At 34.9% G+C, this 19,747-nt stretch overlaps 1 protein-coding gene across 3 annotated transcripts in view; it reads right to left on the reverse strand.

Annotated features, from left to right (window-relative positions):
- Nucleotides 1–19,747, reverse strand: part of LOC134800754 (transcription factor AP-2-epsilon) — an 85,674-nt gene that overhangs the window by 46,244 nt on the left and 19,683 nt on the right. Inside the window, exon 2 of one of the 3 annotated variants that reach the window (XM_063773295.1) lies at nucleotides 11,205–11,307. The exons of 1 other annotated variant lie outside the window; for it this stretch is intronic. In XM_063773295.1, the coding sequence (XP_063629365.1) occupies nucleotides 11,205–11,264 (60 nt within the window). In that variant the 5' untranslated portion in view covers nucleotides 11,265–11,307. Of the gene's footprint in view, nucleotides 1–11,204; nucleotides 11,313–19,747 lie in introns of all 3 variants that reach the window. One more of the 3 variants, XM_063773296.1, reaches the window with a different exon arrangement.

Raw genomic sequence — 19,747 nt, forward strand, 5'->3', positions numbered from 1 at the left:
GCCTATACAATGAATGCTCTTCCTATAATCGCTAACTGGAATAAATCACATAACTACATTAGCTTATTTGAACAGCAATTACAGACGTGCGCTCGCTATGTCATTCTTGACACATAGCGATATTTTCTACAAGTTTATTGAAAAATGATTAGATGCGCTTGCGCCCGATATGTAGTTTTTCACACATAGCGATAATTTTTGTACTGGTTGGAGTCGAGGCTATGTTTCTAGGCCGTGCGTTTTACGACACATGGCGGAATTTTCTTATAACAATCCAGTATCCAGTCTACCGTAATTACGTTATAGGTAAGTACTTTTACTTACCCTCAAGTTGTATACTAAACACGTTAACATGTTCATTTTAAAGTGTATCATGATTGATTTGGCACTAAAAAGTCATCAAGCAAAATAAATTACGTGTGTGTACAAATAATTGAGTTTTGTGAGTTTTCGTTACAAGTTGTTGGCAGTTTTAAAGGTAATAAGTGAATGGAAAATTACATAAAAGATAGAAATATGTATTGCCTATTGTATATTTCATGATTTAAGTACTGCGGAATGGAGTATCGAGACAAACCATTCTGGTTTAACGATGCTTTTGGATCAAAATATTATGTAATTGTGATTTATATCTAATAAAAAAAATTATAAAGTTAGCGCAATGTACTTTATAACATGAACATGTAGTGCGTTTATGCATTACTTAAAGACATTTTTTTTATATTCTATTATAGGACATTCTTACACAGATTGACTAAGTCCAACAGTAAGCTCAAGAAGGCTTGTGTTGTTGGTACTCAGACAACGATATATATAATATATAAATACTTAAATACATATTAGAAAACAACCATGACCAAGCCATGACTCAGGAACAAAATATCTGTGTCATCACACACAAATAAATACCCTTACTGGGATTCGAACCCAGGTCCATCGGCTTCACAGGCAAGGTCGCTATCTTAAAGACAATTGTTTATTTTCAACTCGGCTAAAACTCAGTTAGGCAATATCGCGTCGTGTTTAATATTGTAAATTTATAGATAATAAATGAAAAAAAAGTAGTAAACATCAGACCAATACATTATTATATTATTCATGTCTTTTCAAATGAAAATTATAAATAACTAGTACCAGATAATAAATAGTACCAGAATATATGTAGAAGAGTCGTTTGAATCCTTTATTCGTATGCTGTTGGGAGAAAGAAGTTTAAAGAAATATTAGAAGACAACAAAATTTCAATTTACAAGCAAGGAAATATTAATATGTAGTAATATCTAGTTATAATAAAAAAAAATACGTAAACTATTCATTCATGATAAAATTTCCATTATATCGTCTTAAATATTTTTTTTCTGTTTTATTGAACACCCACGTCATTTTATTAAATAACCATGTAACGATAAAGCACACAAATTGTATAAGGTCCTTAATAATTAAATCTGGCCTTGTACGGGTTAAGACACTTAGAGGTTTTTACGACTCAAACAAAAATCGCTATGTAACATATTTTTGAAAAAAAATTTTTTCACGCTTTTGAAACTAAACTATCATTTCAGATAATTCCGTAATATATGTAAAAGTGCAAATACTTTTGTCATAAAAATATTGATTTGTATATGTTCAATAATTATCGAAATAAACAGTTTTTTGTGTCTCCTGTAAAGTAGGTTAAAAACACATGGCGACTTTTGCACGCACAGCGACGATATACATATGTAAGTCGGATGACAATGCAATATTATGGGACCATCGAGCTGATCTGATGATGGAGACAGGAGGTGGCCATTAGGAACTCTGTGAAAAAACAACGCAAGCTAATTGTGTTAGAGGTTTTTAGAATTGTCTCGATGAGTATAAGTTGCCCGTGGAAAGAAAAGTAGGCACCTACATCAGTCAGCAATAAAAGCTTGTACCAAAAATGAAATTTGTGCCAAAAACTTATTATATCCTTAAATGACAGTTTGAGACTCATGGATAGTATATCTGATTTACTAAGGGCTTGTGCACAAATCACGCGAGGTTCGAGAGGGGGGGTGGGGGTCACGAAAAAATCACGACAGATCACGTTGGGGGAGGGGGAGTATAAGGAAATCTCACGTGTATTCACCTCAAAAAGTAGCCAAAAACACCTCGCGTGATTTGTGCACAACCCCTAACGTAGAATTTGAGATGGTTAAAAACCTAAAAGTTCGGTGATCCACTATACTATCCTCTTAAGTGTTTGACAAATGACAGCAAATAAAGCTGTTCGAGATAAGCACCCGTGGCATTATAAACATGCTTATTTATGGGTGTAAATGGGTGTAATTGCGTAATAAAGCGCTTGGGTTATATTCGGTGTATCTCACGATCTTATTTCGCGCGTTTATCGGGTTTATTGAACAAATATTTAAGTATGCTTATGTAATAAAAGTAAGTGTGAATATAAAATTTTTGTTGACATATCTGGGGTGACCTGGTTGTTGCTTTGGCAGCGAGTTGTGATAACTATTTTCAAAAATTTCTGGTATGAAAACAGCATTAACTAGCGGGTTTTGACTAAAGTGCTCAAGTCCCAAAAAAACACTGGAGACCCTTTATGAAATATTTTAATAAAATATTAAATTAGGGAAAAGGGCAAAGGGGCAAAGCTCCCCCGAGCCCTTCCAAAACCAAAATCCAAGATCCGCCACTGTACTCGTATGAAAGTTAATACCTATATCAATGCAGTTTGAGCTTTCTGCGTAAAATTTTGGGAAAAACTTTTTCGAAAAATGTCCCATTCCCAATTTTTCTATTTTGATGTCTTTATTTCTTTACATCAACATACCACGAATTTCATATGGGAAAACTACTTGTTATATTAAGTTTAGAAAATAAAATATAAAATATTTTTCAGTTCCGAGGGCAAATTCACGTTACCTACCTACTAAAAACATAGAGTCTGTTCCCATACAATTCACGACTCTTCTCTTTCGGCACAGACTATACCTACACATCTATGTGTAAGTACCTTTAAAAATCATCATTATATCAGCCAGAGGACGTCTCCTGCGGGCTCAGCACGGTTCCATTTTTATCGACTATCACTATGCGCGTCCCTTTCGCACTTACATACTTGTTAGAACGTGACAGGTATGGTGACAAGGGATAGAAACGCGACCGTGCTAAGCCGCCTGCTGGACATAGGCCTCCCCCAAAGACTGCCACAATTTAATGACCGGCCTTACGCCACCCGCATCAAGCTGACTCCCGCGACCTTTACCAGGTCATCAGTCCACCTTGTGAGGGGTCTACCTACGCTGCGCCTTCCGGTACGTGGTCGCCACTCGAGAACCTTTCCGCCCCAATGGCCATCGGTTATACGGGCAATGTGCCCCGCCCACTGCCACTTAAGTTTAGCGATTCGGAGGGCTAATACATCGGTTACTTTGGTTCTGCTGCGGATGGCCTCATTTCTGATGCGATCACGCAGAGAGACTCCCAGCATAGCCCTCTCTATTGCCCTTTGGGTGACTTTGAGCCTTCTTATGAGGCACACAGTTTAAATATCAGATCCTTAATTCCTGACTTCACTATGGGACCAGTTGCGAAGTTATATCCATAAAATAACAAAGATACCGACGAATCGAGAAATTTTAAAAGCACCATGTTTACTATCACCGCCGCATGTCAGTACGCGACTCGCGGTTGATAAATTGTCATTTCCTTAATTACATCCACGGTGTTCCGAGCCGACATTTTAATGTGAATTCGGCGGTTACCGGCATAGGGCAAAGGGCACAGCAAATCGGACGCGGCGCAGGTGCTAAAAGTAAGAGTGCAGTTCTTGACTGAGGGTTCTGGCTGAAGATATTAATGGCGGTTTAAATGTATTGTTGGAAATAATATGACTTTATAAATATCTGGGAGACCGAGCTTTGCTCTGCTCGGAAAACATATAAAAACTCAAAAATGTGCGTTTTCCCAGATATAAGACCTAGATCGATTTTTCGCCTCCGAAAACTCCCGAATAGCAAATTTCGTCGAAATCGTTAGAGTCGTTTTCGAGATCCCCGAAATATATAAATATACAAGAATTTAAAGGTATGAGATAAATTGACAGCTTAAAGAAAAAGCAACGAAATACCTTATTGTAGACGGCCTTCCCTTTTAGACGGTCTTCGGCAGATTGATTGAGTTTGAAAATTGTCCATACCTAGGTTATATCTTATCCATCTATCTAATACCTTTAAACGAGCAATTCTTGTATATTTATTTATATATATATTTCAGGGATCTCAGAAAAGGCTCTAACGATTTCGATTAAATTTGCTATATGGGGGTTTTCGGGGCGATACATCGATCTAGCTAGGTCTTATCTCTGGGAAAACGCACATTTTTGAGTTTTTATATGTTTTCCGAGCAGAGCAAAGCTCGGTCTCCCAGATATTTATAAAGTCATATTATTTCCAACAATACATTTAAACCGCCATTCTTTTTGAGTTTTTTTATGTTTTCGGAGCAAAGTTTTGGGAGACCTCTCCCAGATATTGATCTTTAATATAACCTTTTCAATAGCTTTTGAAACCGTTATGTGCACCCTTTCGCGCATGTGCAGGCACTGTATGCACCATGCGTCAGCGACCGACCCACAAATTGTAACCTTTGAGCGCCGGTCGCACTCCTCGTGTTTTTACGTTGCTCGTGTAAGGTTTTGAGATTTTGTACAACAGACTGAATAAATGATACTCCCAAATATAATTTGTTACGTACCTACTCTTTAATGAACTTTTGGCAAAAAATTCATTTTTGGTACAAGCTTCTATCGCTGACTGTACTTTTCTTTACATAGACAACTAATACCTACTCATCGAGAATATTCTAAAAACCTCAAACACAATTAGGTTGCGTTGTTTTATTACAGAGTATATATGGCCAGCTCCTGTCTCCATCGTCAGATCATCTCGACGGTACCATCATATTGCATTGTCACCCAACTTACATATGCATGCAAATTTTCAGCTTCATCGGAAACCGGGAAGTGAGTCAAATTTAACTTGCAAGATTTGACCCGTACAAACATAGTTACATAGTTTACATACATACATAGGTACATTGCAAGTTAAATAAAAGCTTGTAAAAATTAAAGAAAGGAGATCGTCGATTTTGGGCCCAGAGTTATCTATCACGTAGGTATATGGTACAGACTATTACAGTAATTATATACGCATTTTATTACTGAAAAATATATAATATTGGGTAAAAATGAAACGGGAAATAGAAATATATAATTAAAAAACATTATATTATTCATTTCCGTAAATCAATGTATTATATATTAACAAAAGCCTTGCCGTCGTCAACATCTTTATTAGCATTGACATACTTAACGCTCAAATTCACACAAACCGTGAGGTTTTTTCACTAAGCAGTTATAAAATCTCATTGCATTAAACTATAAGGTGGGTAGCCATAAGTCATAGTTGACATAAGTGCGTTTCGATACCTTTCAAATATTATTAGTGTCATTCATTATTTATTTAATATATACCTACTTTTAAATTCTAAATCGACTTTTAAAATGCCTAATATAAGTAGTTAAGAAATATAGTAACTTGACTTTTTATTTAGTTACATAGTTTGGAGATTTAAACGAATTCAGAATACGACGATATCATGCTACTTTTATTTAACTAAACGCAACCATTTTTAACAATCTGTCAAATATTTTCAAGTAACGCCAACCTTAAACCTTAAATAAACCTTACTTCATTGAAAGAAGATTTAAAATGAATCTGTTCACTCTCCGTAGAAGTAACATTGAACTTCCGAATAAGATCAAAATATAACTTTTTATTGAAAGCGGATACGATTTCAGTTTCATTTACATGTCAGACTTTGTCTATTTTCTTTTAAAAAGTCAAAACACTTTTACAAAATAGTGTGAGTAGTATATGCTTTTGTATATAAAAGTTTTTCTTGTCATGTTCAATTTTATTGCAGTATTTCTCAAAATTCCCGTTATATTTCGTGATTCTGTTTTTATCATCATGATCTAGCAATTATAACGATTAATTTCCTATATATATTACATGTATACGTTCAATTTGCGAGTGGGCCCAAACGCCTAAGAAAATCGACGATCTCCTTTGACGTCGTTTTTTTTGGTCTAGGCTTTACTATCACATTAACTAGCAAAAAGCTACATAATGTCTTTGCATCCTACTTTATATTTGATAGTGAGTGCAATTATTTCCGCGTTTGACTTTATTGCAAAAAGTTTCGACCGTTTTATCTCGGCGAATCTGTTTGGAAACAGTTATGTCCATGTCGGGTAAAAGATTAGATAATTTCTTTTTTGTCGTAAATGTATGATTAAAATCTCTATAAGAAAAAAAACTTGTCACAAATGTGATTGGTAACGCAGATGATTGACTTTAAATAGATGGAGATATTGCAAATTTAAAAAAAGTTGTCTACTATGTCACCGAGGGAATGTAAAATTTTGGTGTTTAAAAGTTTTAAACACTTGAAGTGTACAATATGTAGGTAGGTATTAATGAATATTGCAAGTTTTAGCGAGACAGCAATGTCACAAGCGTCCATTGGGAGTTGGGTTGGATGTGATCTTAGGTATTACCTACAAAAAAACTAAACCCTCCTTTTCAAGCTTTGATTTACGAGTATAAAGATTTAGCTTGAAACATATCCTAGTAATCTATTTTCGTTTTGCAACATAGATTTCCACGTAATAAGCATGTTCTTAATCTGTTCTTAATAAGCGTAACCAACTTGTATCCACAACAGATTAAGAAGTTGAATCTGATATTACAGGTTTTATTATTTATATTAAGTACTTACATCATCTTGGCCATTCTGTATGTATCCATCTTCATTGCTAACGATATCTCCTATAGTTTTATTCTCGTCCTGCACCGCATAGTCATCAGTAAGCAAACCTCCATTAACTTCCTTTTCTAAATTATTCTTAAACTCAGTTTCAGGCTGCCGCAGCTCCAGTCTAATAGTCTTATCTTTGTCTAATTCTATATTTATATCAGTTGTTATTTTATCTATAAAGTCTTCGTTAGCTTTTCTTTTTAAGTTTGTATCTAATTTGATGGTGTTATTGTTGGTAAATTTATCAGACATTTTGTCTAAATCGTATCTTTTTCTTTTGTCGTTTAGAATGTCGTCGTCTAATCCGCCAGTCATCGTAGCTTCGTCGGTTTTGGTCATCTTGGCGAACTAATTGGTCATATTGTTGGGTTTAAGCCGCCATTGTCGGTTTAGCGCGATATAAGTCATCTGCAGATCATTATCCGAGATGACCGCTTTTAAGGTCCAGTTCACCCTGACCTCTGGGTGCGGGACTATAGTACCTTCAAAATCGATTAGTGTGAGGTCTACTTATCTGGGCGCGTTGCATTGTTACCGCACGTTGGGCAACTATCGTGAACTTTTACACGATTATTGTTCCGCCATTACCTTTCGTATGAGAATTCTATTTTCTTTAGATCGATGATTTGTTTCCCATCTCACTCTTTCGCCTAGTTGCGTTTCGTTTTAACAATGAATAATATTGTTTACCTTGCCCCGTTATTGGTCTACGGTGCATCTCACGTTCAATATGTGATTAGGAGCTTTGATTGATTTTCAAACCGTAATATAATTTGATTCGTTCTCAAACCCGATAAAAAGAAGTTTAACACTCACTAAAATTATAATAGGTAATCAACAAATTACATAAAACAAAAATTTACAACTATTTTCTAAATGCAAAATCAAAACGCAAAAAAATTACAATAACATCACACAAATATGGCCGACTAACGATCAGCTGATTTTATTTTTTAAACATTATTTTCCCGCGCGTTTTTATTTTTTGAATCTCGAACGCGGCCGCCGGCGGGCGCTCGCGGCTATCACATGCCGTGGCAAAGGTGCTGCGAGTACAAGACGAGATGTGAGATGAAACGGAAAAGTGGCACGATTGACTGGCTGAGATGGATGCGAACGATAAGTCGGCCTGAGTTGTATAACGTACTGTGAAAAAACAGTTAATTATTTTAAATAAATCTTGTTTTTATTTTTGTACAATTAGAACTTGTGACTTAGGTACGTAACATTTTAAATTCTAACAATTAAGTTTATAGATGTAGGTAGTAGGTACTATGAAGATGGTCGACACATTTGAAACAGTATGAAATGCAAGTTTTAGCTAAATATTTTTCATGAGATTTGAAAAAAAACAGCATTTAGCATGGTGTTCAATTACCTACCTAACCTATGACAAGTTTGAGTCTATGCCACATCAACTAAACTAAAATAATGCATATAAATTATCTATGTAAAATATGCATCTATGTCACCTGAAAAAGAAACACAAGTACCTTTGCTGTTGTGTACCTACTTTCACTCGAAATTAAGAAAAAAGATACAGCTTTCATGCCGCATCTGACGTCTCTACATATACTACAGCCAAAAGCTTCCTCGTACAGCGGCGAATCTATAATATTGTTTCTTTCATATCCAGTTTATAGTGCATGTGTGTGTGTGTGTGTGTGTGTGTAAGTGTGTGTGTGTATGGGATTGAATTGAACTTTTTTAATGAGCTCGAGTTAAGGAAAGTGACGAAGCTTTTGATTGATGCCAAAATTGCGTTTGGGCAGTTTTAGTATAACTGATGGGTCCATTATCCCGCTATGTGAATAAAAACTATAAAAAAACCGGGCAAGTGCGAGTCGGACTCGCGCACGAAGGGTTCCGTACCATAATGCAAAAAAAAAACAAAAAAAAAACAAAAAAAAAAGCAAAAAAAAAACGGTCACCCATCCAAATACTGACCACTCCCGACGTTGCTTAACTTTGGTCAAAAATCACGTTTGTTGTATGGGAGCCCCATTTAAATCTTTATTTTATTCTGTTTTTAGTATTTGTTGTTATAGCGGCAACAGAAATACATCATCTGTGAAAATTTCAACTGTCTAGCTATCACGGTTCGTGAGATACAGCCTGGTGACAGACGGACGGACGGACGGACGGACGGACGGACGGACGGACGGACGGACGGACGGACGGACGGACAGCGAAGTCTTAGTAATAGGGTCCCGTTTTACCCTTTGGGTACGGAACCCTAAAAAGCGAAGAAATAAGTATTATCTACTATAATAAGTAAAAAAATGTAACGTATAGTCTGACAAAAAAGAGTAGAAATTAAAAAGTGGCAATACAGAGGGCGGTTTTGTTTTTGAATTTCGATCGCTCGATTTCGTCACTCGAAAGTCTGTGGAAAACGGCGAATTGATAATTTTGAAATACGAGCAATAGATATTGGGAATCTAGTGGCATTGACCACTCGTTTCAATTCTATTAGTAGAAATTAAATGCCTAGTAGTGGAGATATATTGAAGGGAAAATCACGAAATCAAGCGGCAGATATTCAAAAATCGGCCCCTTGTGGTGTCGCCATTTTTGAATTTCCCGTTTTCTTATATAGATTGATGTGAAATGGACGACACTACAGTATAGGGTATTTTCCTACTAGTCAAATCAGCTACTACATTATCAAACTACACAACGGGACTTAATCGCGTCCACGGGTCTTCTCCGAGACCACGGGGACAACGCCGTCCTCGAAACGTCAGAGGTAAATCTTAAAACTTAAATACGCGATTAAGTCCTGTTGTGTAGTTTGATAATGTTTAATAATCGTGAAAGTTTAAATCAGTTACTTTTTTTGAACTGTCAAAATTTGCTAATATGGAATTTATATGAAACATTACATCGTGACGTCACGGTCAACTCACCTACTTTTTATATTTCTATCTGATTTATTAAATAGAACTTGTGTTTAAAAATAATTCCTATCTGTGTTTTTCTAATAATTATCTGGTGCTTTATTTTATTTCATGCATGGTGTTAAATAATTTATTTGAAATACAGTATAATACCCTATTGCCACTTTTTAATTTCTACTCTTTTTTGTTAGACTCTAGGCAGGAACTTTACAGTTACACATATCTTTGGTAGAGTCTGTGCGGAAAGAGAAGAGTCGTGGAATGTAAGGGAACCAATACAAAACCCATCTTTCTCAAAGGAATTGGGGATTAAATTGAAAAACGTAACAAAAATAGAGAGATGATTACCTTTGCTTTGAATGACACATTTATTACTTTTCTTCAATGTCATACTTATTACAAGCGGGTTCAACTGTACTTACAACAATAGGTACAACTGCAAAAGATTATAAAGTTCAATGAAAGTGAGTTAGTGAGACTAGAATGCTATAATTGCTTTAAATTAGCATACGTCAGAGGTACGAAACTTCTAACTTCGGGCAAACTCGGCTCCGTTCGGCTCAGCATTGCTCCGAGCAGTTATAAGGGTTGACACACTTTGACGTCCCTTTGCGTGCACGACCACAGAAAGATAATGGCTTGAATTTTGACAACCCTAAATAGACGAAAGGGATAGTGCCATATATTAGAAAGGGACGGCATGATTCGACACCGAACCGCTGTCAAACTTCGGTTTTGTGGGAAGTTTCCTTTCTGTACGGTAGTACTATTACTTATTCTGTGCTAACGTTTGGGCACAGGAAGGGATAAGTTTGTACCGAACCGAACTTTCGGGTCAAAAGTCTTTGGCGAGTTGTTGACATGTCAAGTTGGTACTCCAAGAGTCAATAGTTCATTGGAAAGAAAACAGCTAAGTATGTGTGGGAGTAAGAGGACTCTGTGCTTAATACAACTAGATTATTTAGTTATACTACATTATCAAAACAAATTAAATAATATAGATTATAAGATATATCACAGTTTTTAAAATTTTAATTAAAATAGTGACATTAAAGAACATGTTGCGCCATCTTTATTCTACTAAACAAACTATAAAAAATTGTAATGATTACTGCCATCTACCGCTGAGTAGCGTAATTCCGAGAGCGCTGATAACATAGGCTACTCACACAGCAGAAAGCTTTTAGTCAGATACGGCTAGATGGCGTTGTTATCAAATTGAAAAATAAAAACAGAAGGAATGCTTGTGCTTTTGTAAGCAAAAACTAATATTGTTTTGAATATCTTGTAAATATATCAGCTCTTATTTATTTATATATGCTAATTAAATTATATGCAACACGAACTAAAAACAAGATTTAACTAACAGTATTTTAGGACTTTGGTCATCTATCGGCGAGTAGTGAAACTATACTAAAGTTGTTACACAATTCTTACCCAGGTGGCGCTACTGTCATTGGACACAGCTTGGAATGTAGGAACACAACGGAAAGTCATTTTGATATTATTCTAGCAGTCTACTTGTGGTTTCTTCTCACAGCTTACCTAGAACAAAACAAAACACTTACTTAGTGATCATTGTAAATAAATAAAACATCATAAATTGAGATATTTTTAATATAATTCAAAGAGATACCCTTGATTGACCTTTATTCATAAAACTTTACAACCATCAATTAGTTAAATATGTTTTATCTCGTCGTTTTATACCCATAACACTAACCTTCGCCAAGCCAAGTACTAGGTCGATTTACATCATTTATACAATTACTTGTAAAACCCATGGTATAATAATATACTCCGCCTGGTACTCCATTCCGAGATTCTCGTATGACCTAACTGACACGCGCCTACGTCATCATGCTGTTTACAGGTTCTCAAACTTTGAAATGTGGGAGAATTTTAACCAACGGTGAAAATTATTTTAACGGCATTAATTTTAAGTTATTCATGTAGAAACATAGTAAAATAAAACAAATCTAATGTATTAAATTAAACTTTATTTATCTATACAAGACAAACGTTTAAAAAACTAATTCACAGTTACACATTAATTACCAAGCTTACGACGTGAAATTAAAAGTTTGGAAAACACTGCGACTGCTGACACTGAGCGAGAAGGAAATAACAATTAACACGCGTTCGACAAGGATGACGGTCAGGGCATGAAGTTATCTAGATCCGAATTGTCAAATGTCCACAGCGCTATCCTGTGTTGCCAGTAGTATAAACAGAATTACCCGAAAGTCTGAAATTTCTTTCGTGAATCGGAAGATATTGCTAACGAGTAATTAAAAATGACGTGTTATTGTAAAATTTAAGCTAAAATACATATAAATGAAAATTATAAAATTATAAAGAAATATTTTAACTTATTAACCATAGGTATAATGTACCCATGTAACATGTTATGTTGAAATAAAGTGGCAATGTTATTGTGACGTAATCGCGTGTCACTTTGGGAATGAAAGACCATGTTTTATTAGACCATGGTAAAACCATGTAAAACTACGAATAAAAAAGTTTAATATTTGTTATAATTATGTAACTAAATTAAGCACTTAAAGCAACATCCCTGATATCATTATCTAGGACGCTTACAAAAATTCATCATACTTAACCGTTAACCAATACAGATTTCGAAAAATTCTTGAAGGCCTATGATCACAGGAAAAATCTTAACAGCGAGATGTAGCTTTGCTACTGCGAGCGTACAACGCCATCTAATGAGTGATTTGAACACCATAACTGTTCTCAAGACCTAGCAGATTAATCCAGTAACTTTGTCGAATTATGTAACCGGGCTCTTTTGCGTAAAATCCGGTAGTTCTGATTTTTAGCAGACTTATTTATGATTCGGCGCTCGAGGTCACAAACTTGGATTATTCATTGGGCCAACATCATGAACTCGAATCGATCGAATCGAGAAAATTGAATCTACCGGAATTAGCGCAAACGCTAAATGTATAAAATTACTGTATTAATATGTATGTATAAACTCTTTATTGTACAAAACACAAAATACAAATTTATGGCACAGGAAAATATAAAAAATATGGGTGTGTGATGCTTAATATAATTATAAAAAATCTATCATACATTTGTTATAACGCCACTTGATATATTATTGTATGTTATAATGTAATTTTTATTATACGTTGTCTTTGTTATATTGTGATTTCATCTAAACTGCCATTGATATAATGCCTAATGTAATATAATTTTCAAATAGTATATATACGTATTTTATAATTACATCTGTTATATTATATTTTTGTATAACGTAATACTTCATACAAGTTTATCAAGTATAAATACATATATTGTATAACATTTTTTGTCATATTTCATTTACTGATAACTGATAACGTAAAGTTTTACATACTTTTTATAACTAGTACGCAGACCTACTGCTTTTGCTAGCTATTTTATTCTAGGGAGGTCGCAGTTCTAACCTAACCTAACCAATTTTTTCACGGTTTTCGTTCTTGGGGCCGCAGTTCAAACCTAACCTAAACCACTTTTTTTCGTAGAGTATTTTATTCTACGGAGGGGCAAAGTTCTAACCTAACCTAACCCTCCTTTTGTTAGGTAGTTATTCGTTTATGCGGAGTCGCAGTTCCAACCTAACCTAACCCATTTATGTCATGCAACTATTATGCCACATAAATAATTATGTGATATCACTTGTTATAACAAATAATATGCTTTAGAGTATGTAATAATTATGGCAATGTATATTAGACGAAGTGTAAATATACCTTATGACCTTTATACCAATAATAACATTATGTATACCGTTAATTAGGTATTACGGTAGTATGCCATTTATTACGTTATTCAAAATAACGATATATCAAACTATAATATATGAAAAGTAATTATAACAAATGTAATGCACCCAAAAAATATATATAATGGAAATTTATTTTTCACCACACCAGCTCGGAAAGGCTTACTTTGCACTTCAAAAACTGATAGCAAAGTTACATTTTATTCACATGTGAGGCAAAGTAATAAAATGCAAATTTTGAGTTGTTTTCTCATGTTTGCTGGTAGAATTGACTTTTAAATGATGATTTTGGATGATAAATATTTGGATGGTGTTTAGCAATAATGAGTCATCCCACATCCATTTTGCAATAAAATCGTCAACTTTAAGCGTCAATATTTTGAGTTGACATCTTATTGAAAAAATAAATTGACGCATTATTGCGTATCAGCATCCATTTTTAATAACACTCATTTGGATTTGATTTGGGTTCATTTTGTTTGATATTTTACATTTAATATTTGCTTCGGGTTGGTGTGGTGAAAAATTTTGTGTTTTGTTTAACCCTCGTGCTTTGAAACCCTCGCAACGCTCAAGATTCCATTTTTCGAACCACGAGCGTAGCGAGTTTTGGAATCTTTCGCTTGCTCGGGTATCAATATTAGCACGAGCGGTAAAACAACAACTTTGCCCCCTTGTAAAACAAATAACTATTGTTCTTGTCACATAGGTAGGTTGGGAAATCAATCAAATTAAGTGTTAAAACGGATTACATTGTATGGCTATATCTAATAATGTCAATTTCACTCATTTCATTGCTCTATACTCTCTATAGTATATTGAGTTTACTATAGTTCGTTTTTTTTAACATTAGAAAGAACTTGAAAGAAGGTAAGCGATTTTGACATGTCTTTTAATTGAAAAACGCTTTTTAAAAATCAAAAACTATTACTTTTATGAAAGCAGAAGAATATAAATGATCGTATTAGATTCATAATTGTTACATATTTGCCGTAACTTATTTTTAAATTGTGTTTTTCAATTAAAAGACACTTCCAGATTGTTTACCTTATTTCTAATGCTAAAAAAAACGAACTATAGTTCAAATTGAATGTCTGTTACGAAACCTCTCTCAACGTTCACGAAAGTTAAATAATCTAATAATATTGATTTATAGACGTTCGCCTCGACAAGATAATTCGCCAATGATTGCCAATCAGACAATATAGTACCTGATTGCTTTGAACAGATTAACATTGCTTGAATACCTCGGGAATTTATTATAGGTAAGTATACTATACATATGTGGCCTTAGGCGGATATCATACTGATGGCGGTTTCTGACATGGCGCCTGTGTAACGATAACCGCTTTAAAATTGCGAAAAAGAAAAATATTAAAGTTTAGGTATGTATTTTAAGATAAGGCAGTCAAGGCAGTCCATCGCAACGCGGTAACGCAACGAGTGTGCATGATGGGCACCTTTGCGCCGGGGGTTGCGCGGGGAGGGCTCTTTTAGTAGATTTATATTGTGTGTTCAATTTTAGATTTATTTAGGGTTCTTGGATTTAATTAAGTTTTATTTAAGTATAGCTTTAAAAATTATATTATGACATAAAACTAATCTTAAATATATATGTCTAAAACAATCCATTCTTCGCGGTAGGACTTATACTTAGTACTGTACTTAGTACTAGGTAGGTATTGTAGGTACGTAGCATTGCAATAGGATAGGTTACCAAATGGTTACCAATTGTTTCAGAGAGGTAGCGTTTTGGCTAGGCCATCAAGATTGTTACCATATCAAATCATTGTTATTTACAAAGCCTTATTTCTTTTTTGCTAAATGTTCATCGTCTCGTATCATACTTATCAGAAACAAAGTCATTTGCTATTATAACTTTACCTGAACCCATTTAAATTTCAAACTTTTATTAACACCAAAAAGACCATAGACCATAAAAAATTGTAATGAATCATCCAGATATTCAAAGTGAACTTTTCGCGTCTGACCTGACGTCCACAGATTCAAAATGATCCTAGGCGTGGAGCGCGGGCTCGTGCCAAGCCCGCGGCTACGCTCACGTACAACTTTTTTATTGACCAACTTACAGAAAAAAAAATACTCGCGCTAACCAATTTTAAACCTTAACTTACACCACTTAAGGTAGGGTTTTGAGTGGTAATAGTTTTTTTTCTTTAAGTCGATTTTGGTGCACTGACGGCGAGATTTTATGCTTCATTGTAGAGCTCGAGTTAACAGCACTTACTGAGCGATAAATCATTTTAGAATGTGAAAAGAAAGCGTAATATAACAATTATCCGTAAAATTCCAACAACAATACGTACGGTGTTTGTATTCAGTCAAGGACTGTCGTTTTGGTAAATAGTTCTTTGTTATAAACTGCGTGAAATGAAGCATAAAGAGAAGAAAAGTTACAATTTGAAAAACGTCGTAAGTTTTTGCCCCGTTGTTGTACACGTACGTGGGTACAGAAAGTTTCCGAAATAGCGAAATTTTGTAATAGAAGCTTTGCATTTTTTAGAAACTTTTTTCAAGTTGCATATCTATCATCATCATCATCATATCAGCCTTTTATCGCCCACTGCTGCGCATAGGCCTCTCTTCGAGTACGCCATTTATGCCGGTCATATCTATACCGTAGTATTAGAAAAAAACGTGAAGTAAGCAGACCTGAACCGTATATAAGTATCATTACATTCATATTTCAAATTGATGAAATAAAAATTCCGAGTTTTGACAGCATGGCGTTCAATGGGTGCATCCGGTGCATAATAAAGTGGCTGAATGACAATGTAGAGTCTATCCGTAGGTAGTGTTAGAAGGTGAGCCATCATGGTTTATTTTTAGCCAGCATGTCTAATGTGAACCATAATTAGTCTCTTTGTACAATAAGGTCATATGTGACCCCTATTTAATGTACACCCTTTAATGTACAAGCACCTAATAACAGCATAAAGGTACAGTAATTGCTGGGTAAGTCCGTTTTTGTGATCATCAGGATCACGCATGCTCAGACAATCGGTTAAAAAAATAGGTAATAAAAGTTGTATTACAAACTTTAACTTTATTTTAATTTTTACTTACATTTGAAAACTTTTTATATTTGTTTTTTTTAAATGGTAGCTTGTAACTGCATTGATATTAGATTTAATGTGTTTTCAAACTTTAAGCGAAGTCGGGGAAAAGTGGCTAAATAAAGATCATATGTATGTTTCAAAATGAATGTAATCGTAAATTATGTAAATCGGTAATAATAATAATTTGCAAGATGTTTTGCGAAACTGATCGCATCGGTCAATTTGAGGCCCCAGTACACAGTGGTCAAGGATGGTCCATGACAAGTCATCGCCATTGTGTACAGTGGGCAATGTTTTACAATGGCGTGGCGGCCGACTGGCCATCTAATCAGTTGTCTATCGTAGTACGCAATCGGGAAGTTGTCGGTTTTTATGACACTTCAAAGGAATCGTGGTATAGGTGTTCACGTAGTCTCCCATGGCAGTGGCTTGGCATGGCCCATCGTTAGCCACTATGTACTGGTGGGGCCTTACATAAGGGGTATCAAATCAAAATCACCAAGGCTGACCGTCGGCGGCGTCCTATAAACGCTTCCGTAATTAGTCTGCTGACTTTAAGCACCAGCTAACGAGTGTGAGGAGTGTTACAGTTTTGTTTATCTACTAAACAACAGTTTGCATTCCTCGATAGTTACACACCAATACTTTATTCCGAATATTGGTAAATACAAAACATACGAATGCAATATTACATAGGTACTACGAAATTAGAAATTATGCGTAACGAATGTGTTTCAATAATTCTTCAAAATTGACCCATAAACTCAAATTTTGTTTCCATTATGCATCCAAAACATACGAATATTAATTGGCTTAATCTTAACATTCTTTCGAAAAAACGGAAGTCGTTTAAACGATTCACTTTCAAAAGATACTAAATCCAACAAAACTATTAAATGAAAATGCTTTCTTTCATCTACGCTTTAGTGTTTCTTTTCAAAGTTGAGTTCGCGAATGCGTATTCAAAATTGGTAGCCTGTTGATTTCAACATTCCATACTCGAGTTCTCTTTTTAAATTTGGGTGGTTTAACAGCCAGTGATTTGTTTTCTTTTTTTCACTGGCCAGTAGTTTGGATTTGGAATATTCATTAGGGATGTTATTACAAATTTTAAATAATCCTTGACATTATTTACGTAAATTGGAAACCCCAGATAAATTTACGGCTCTATGGTTAATGTCATTTTGAGTGTTGCCAGGTTATAGCTTCGTAACTACCCAAAATTAGGGGTAATTTTAGAATAACATAACGCTGAATAAATTATTATATTCGAGGTGAAATGAGATGCAGCACGTAGGTAATTTGGTGTGTAAGTACTACTTATTACTGATAAAGCACAAATGTGAAAATGCATTTCATTTTAATACATTGTTGTTAGTAATGACCAGAATGGTAGTCAGAAAAGTGTATAGGTAGGTACATGTAGGTAGGTAAAAACATGTTAAACTTTTCTTATAACTACAATATATTTCCCGTTTAAGAGTCACAAAATCTTTCACAACATATGCAAGTTTGATTTTTTATAGAACGCTTTTTTTGACACTGACATTAAGTAACCCATTGTCTTGAACCATCTAGTTTAAACAGTAACAGTGATAGCATCTACATCACATTTGACATGCCAAGCCCTATTCTTAAACGCTTTAAAGACATTATTAATATTTTAATCACCCACAAATCACGTGGCAAGAGCGTTGTCGAAACACTCTCGAGGGGCGTGGTCGCGTGATGGATGCCGGTGGATGCCCGAGATTGAATGTCCAGCTTTAATAACACACACTTAACACTTACACACAAATATATTAAAGTAAACTCTACAGCTATAAAAATAGAGGTGTCTTCGACTGGTTATCTAACGCGGTGAAGCTTAAAAACTTTTGTTTCCAACGTATGGAAAACGTTAGAAAATGAATTTGATTTTAATGAAGGAAGTTGGTTTGAGTTATTAATATTGGTTCAGCTGTCTGCTCGTGCAATTTCTGTTTACAAGTCTTTAAGAGTAGATTACGCTTCCGTACTGGAATGCCAATTATTAGCTCGTTATAACCGTCATTTTGAGGTCAGACAGGACATCGGAATATCCTCGTTTCGTTATTTGAATAGGAATGATCTAGCAGCAATAGATAAGATATTATTTGCAAAAAGATGATGAGACAAATGTAATACCTAACTAAGGTATACATCCTAGTTACGTCATACATTAATTAGCTCTATTTGTTGCCTTCTAAGTATGTAGTCAGATAAAGAAGAGAAAGGCCAAACACATGAAAAGCTTAAGAATTCTTTGTATCTATTGGAAAATTGGCAAGGTAGGTATAGCGGTCAGTTCAAAAATTTTAGTAGAGATTTACGTGAATTCTACAATTTCTACATGTAGCATCCCTATCCGCTGTGAACTCCTGAATGAATGTTAGTGAACTCCTGACTGAAGTTAAAATAACATAAAATTATAACAGCGAAACGTATTGATAAGCAAAAAATTCCATTGAAGTTTAAATGTCGTAAACAGTTTAATATCGGTCCAAAGTAAATTCGCCCATTTATCAATTTGCAATTAATTCTTCTATTAGAATTTATCAATCGCTCATTATCGATTTTTTAACAGTTGCAACACTTGCGCTGGGTCGTGACCGGGCGGGCACGCGCGCCCCCGGCTTACGCCGTAACGCGGCAACACAGTAATTGCTCGGGTAATTCGGTTTTAGTGGGCAACACTGGGCCGGCCTGGGCGGTGCGGGCAATGCGGTTCTTAATTGATTCGTGTTGTTTTTGGGATTTTTATAGATTATAAAGTGGGAGGATGATGCTACTGTAAGATTGTGTGGAAAATTGGATTCAGAATTAGCTTTTAGAATGAGAGGTAACAACGGGAACGTCAATCTAAACTAACTAGTAAACTTGTCCACAAAATAATAAAACCTCTCTTATGCTTTATGGTTTTGAGCAAATATTGCAAATTTACTGAATCAATATTTAAATACTAACAAAAATTGATGAATTGATTTGGAAATTGATTTAGAATAAGCACGCAGTTATGTGAAACAGTGCTTCAGCTACCTAGCATCATGACTACACTACATTATGTACCTACATAATGTAGTGATACA

This window comes from Cydia splendana, chromosome 20 (assembly GCF_910591565.1).
Source record: "Cydia splendana chromosome 20, ilCydSple1.2, whole genome shotgun sequence".
In the NCBI taxonomy this organism is placed as follows: Eukaryota; Metazoa; Arthropoda; class Insecta; order Lepidoptera; family Tortricidae; genus Cydia; species Cydia splendana.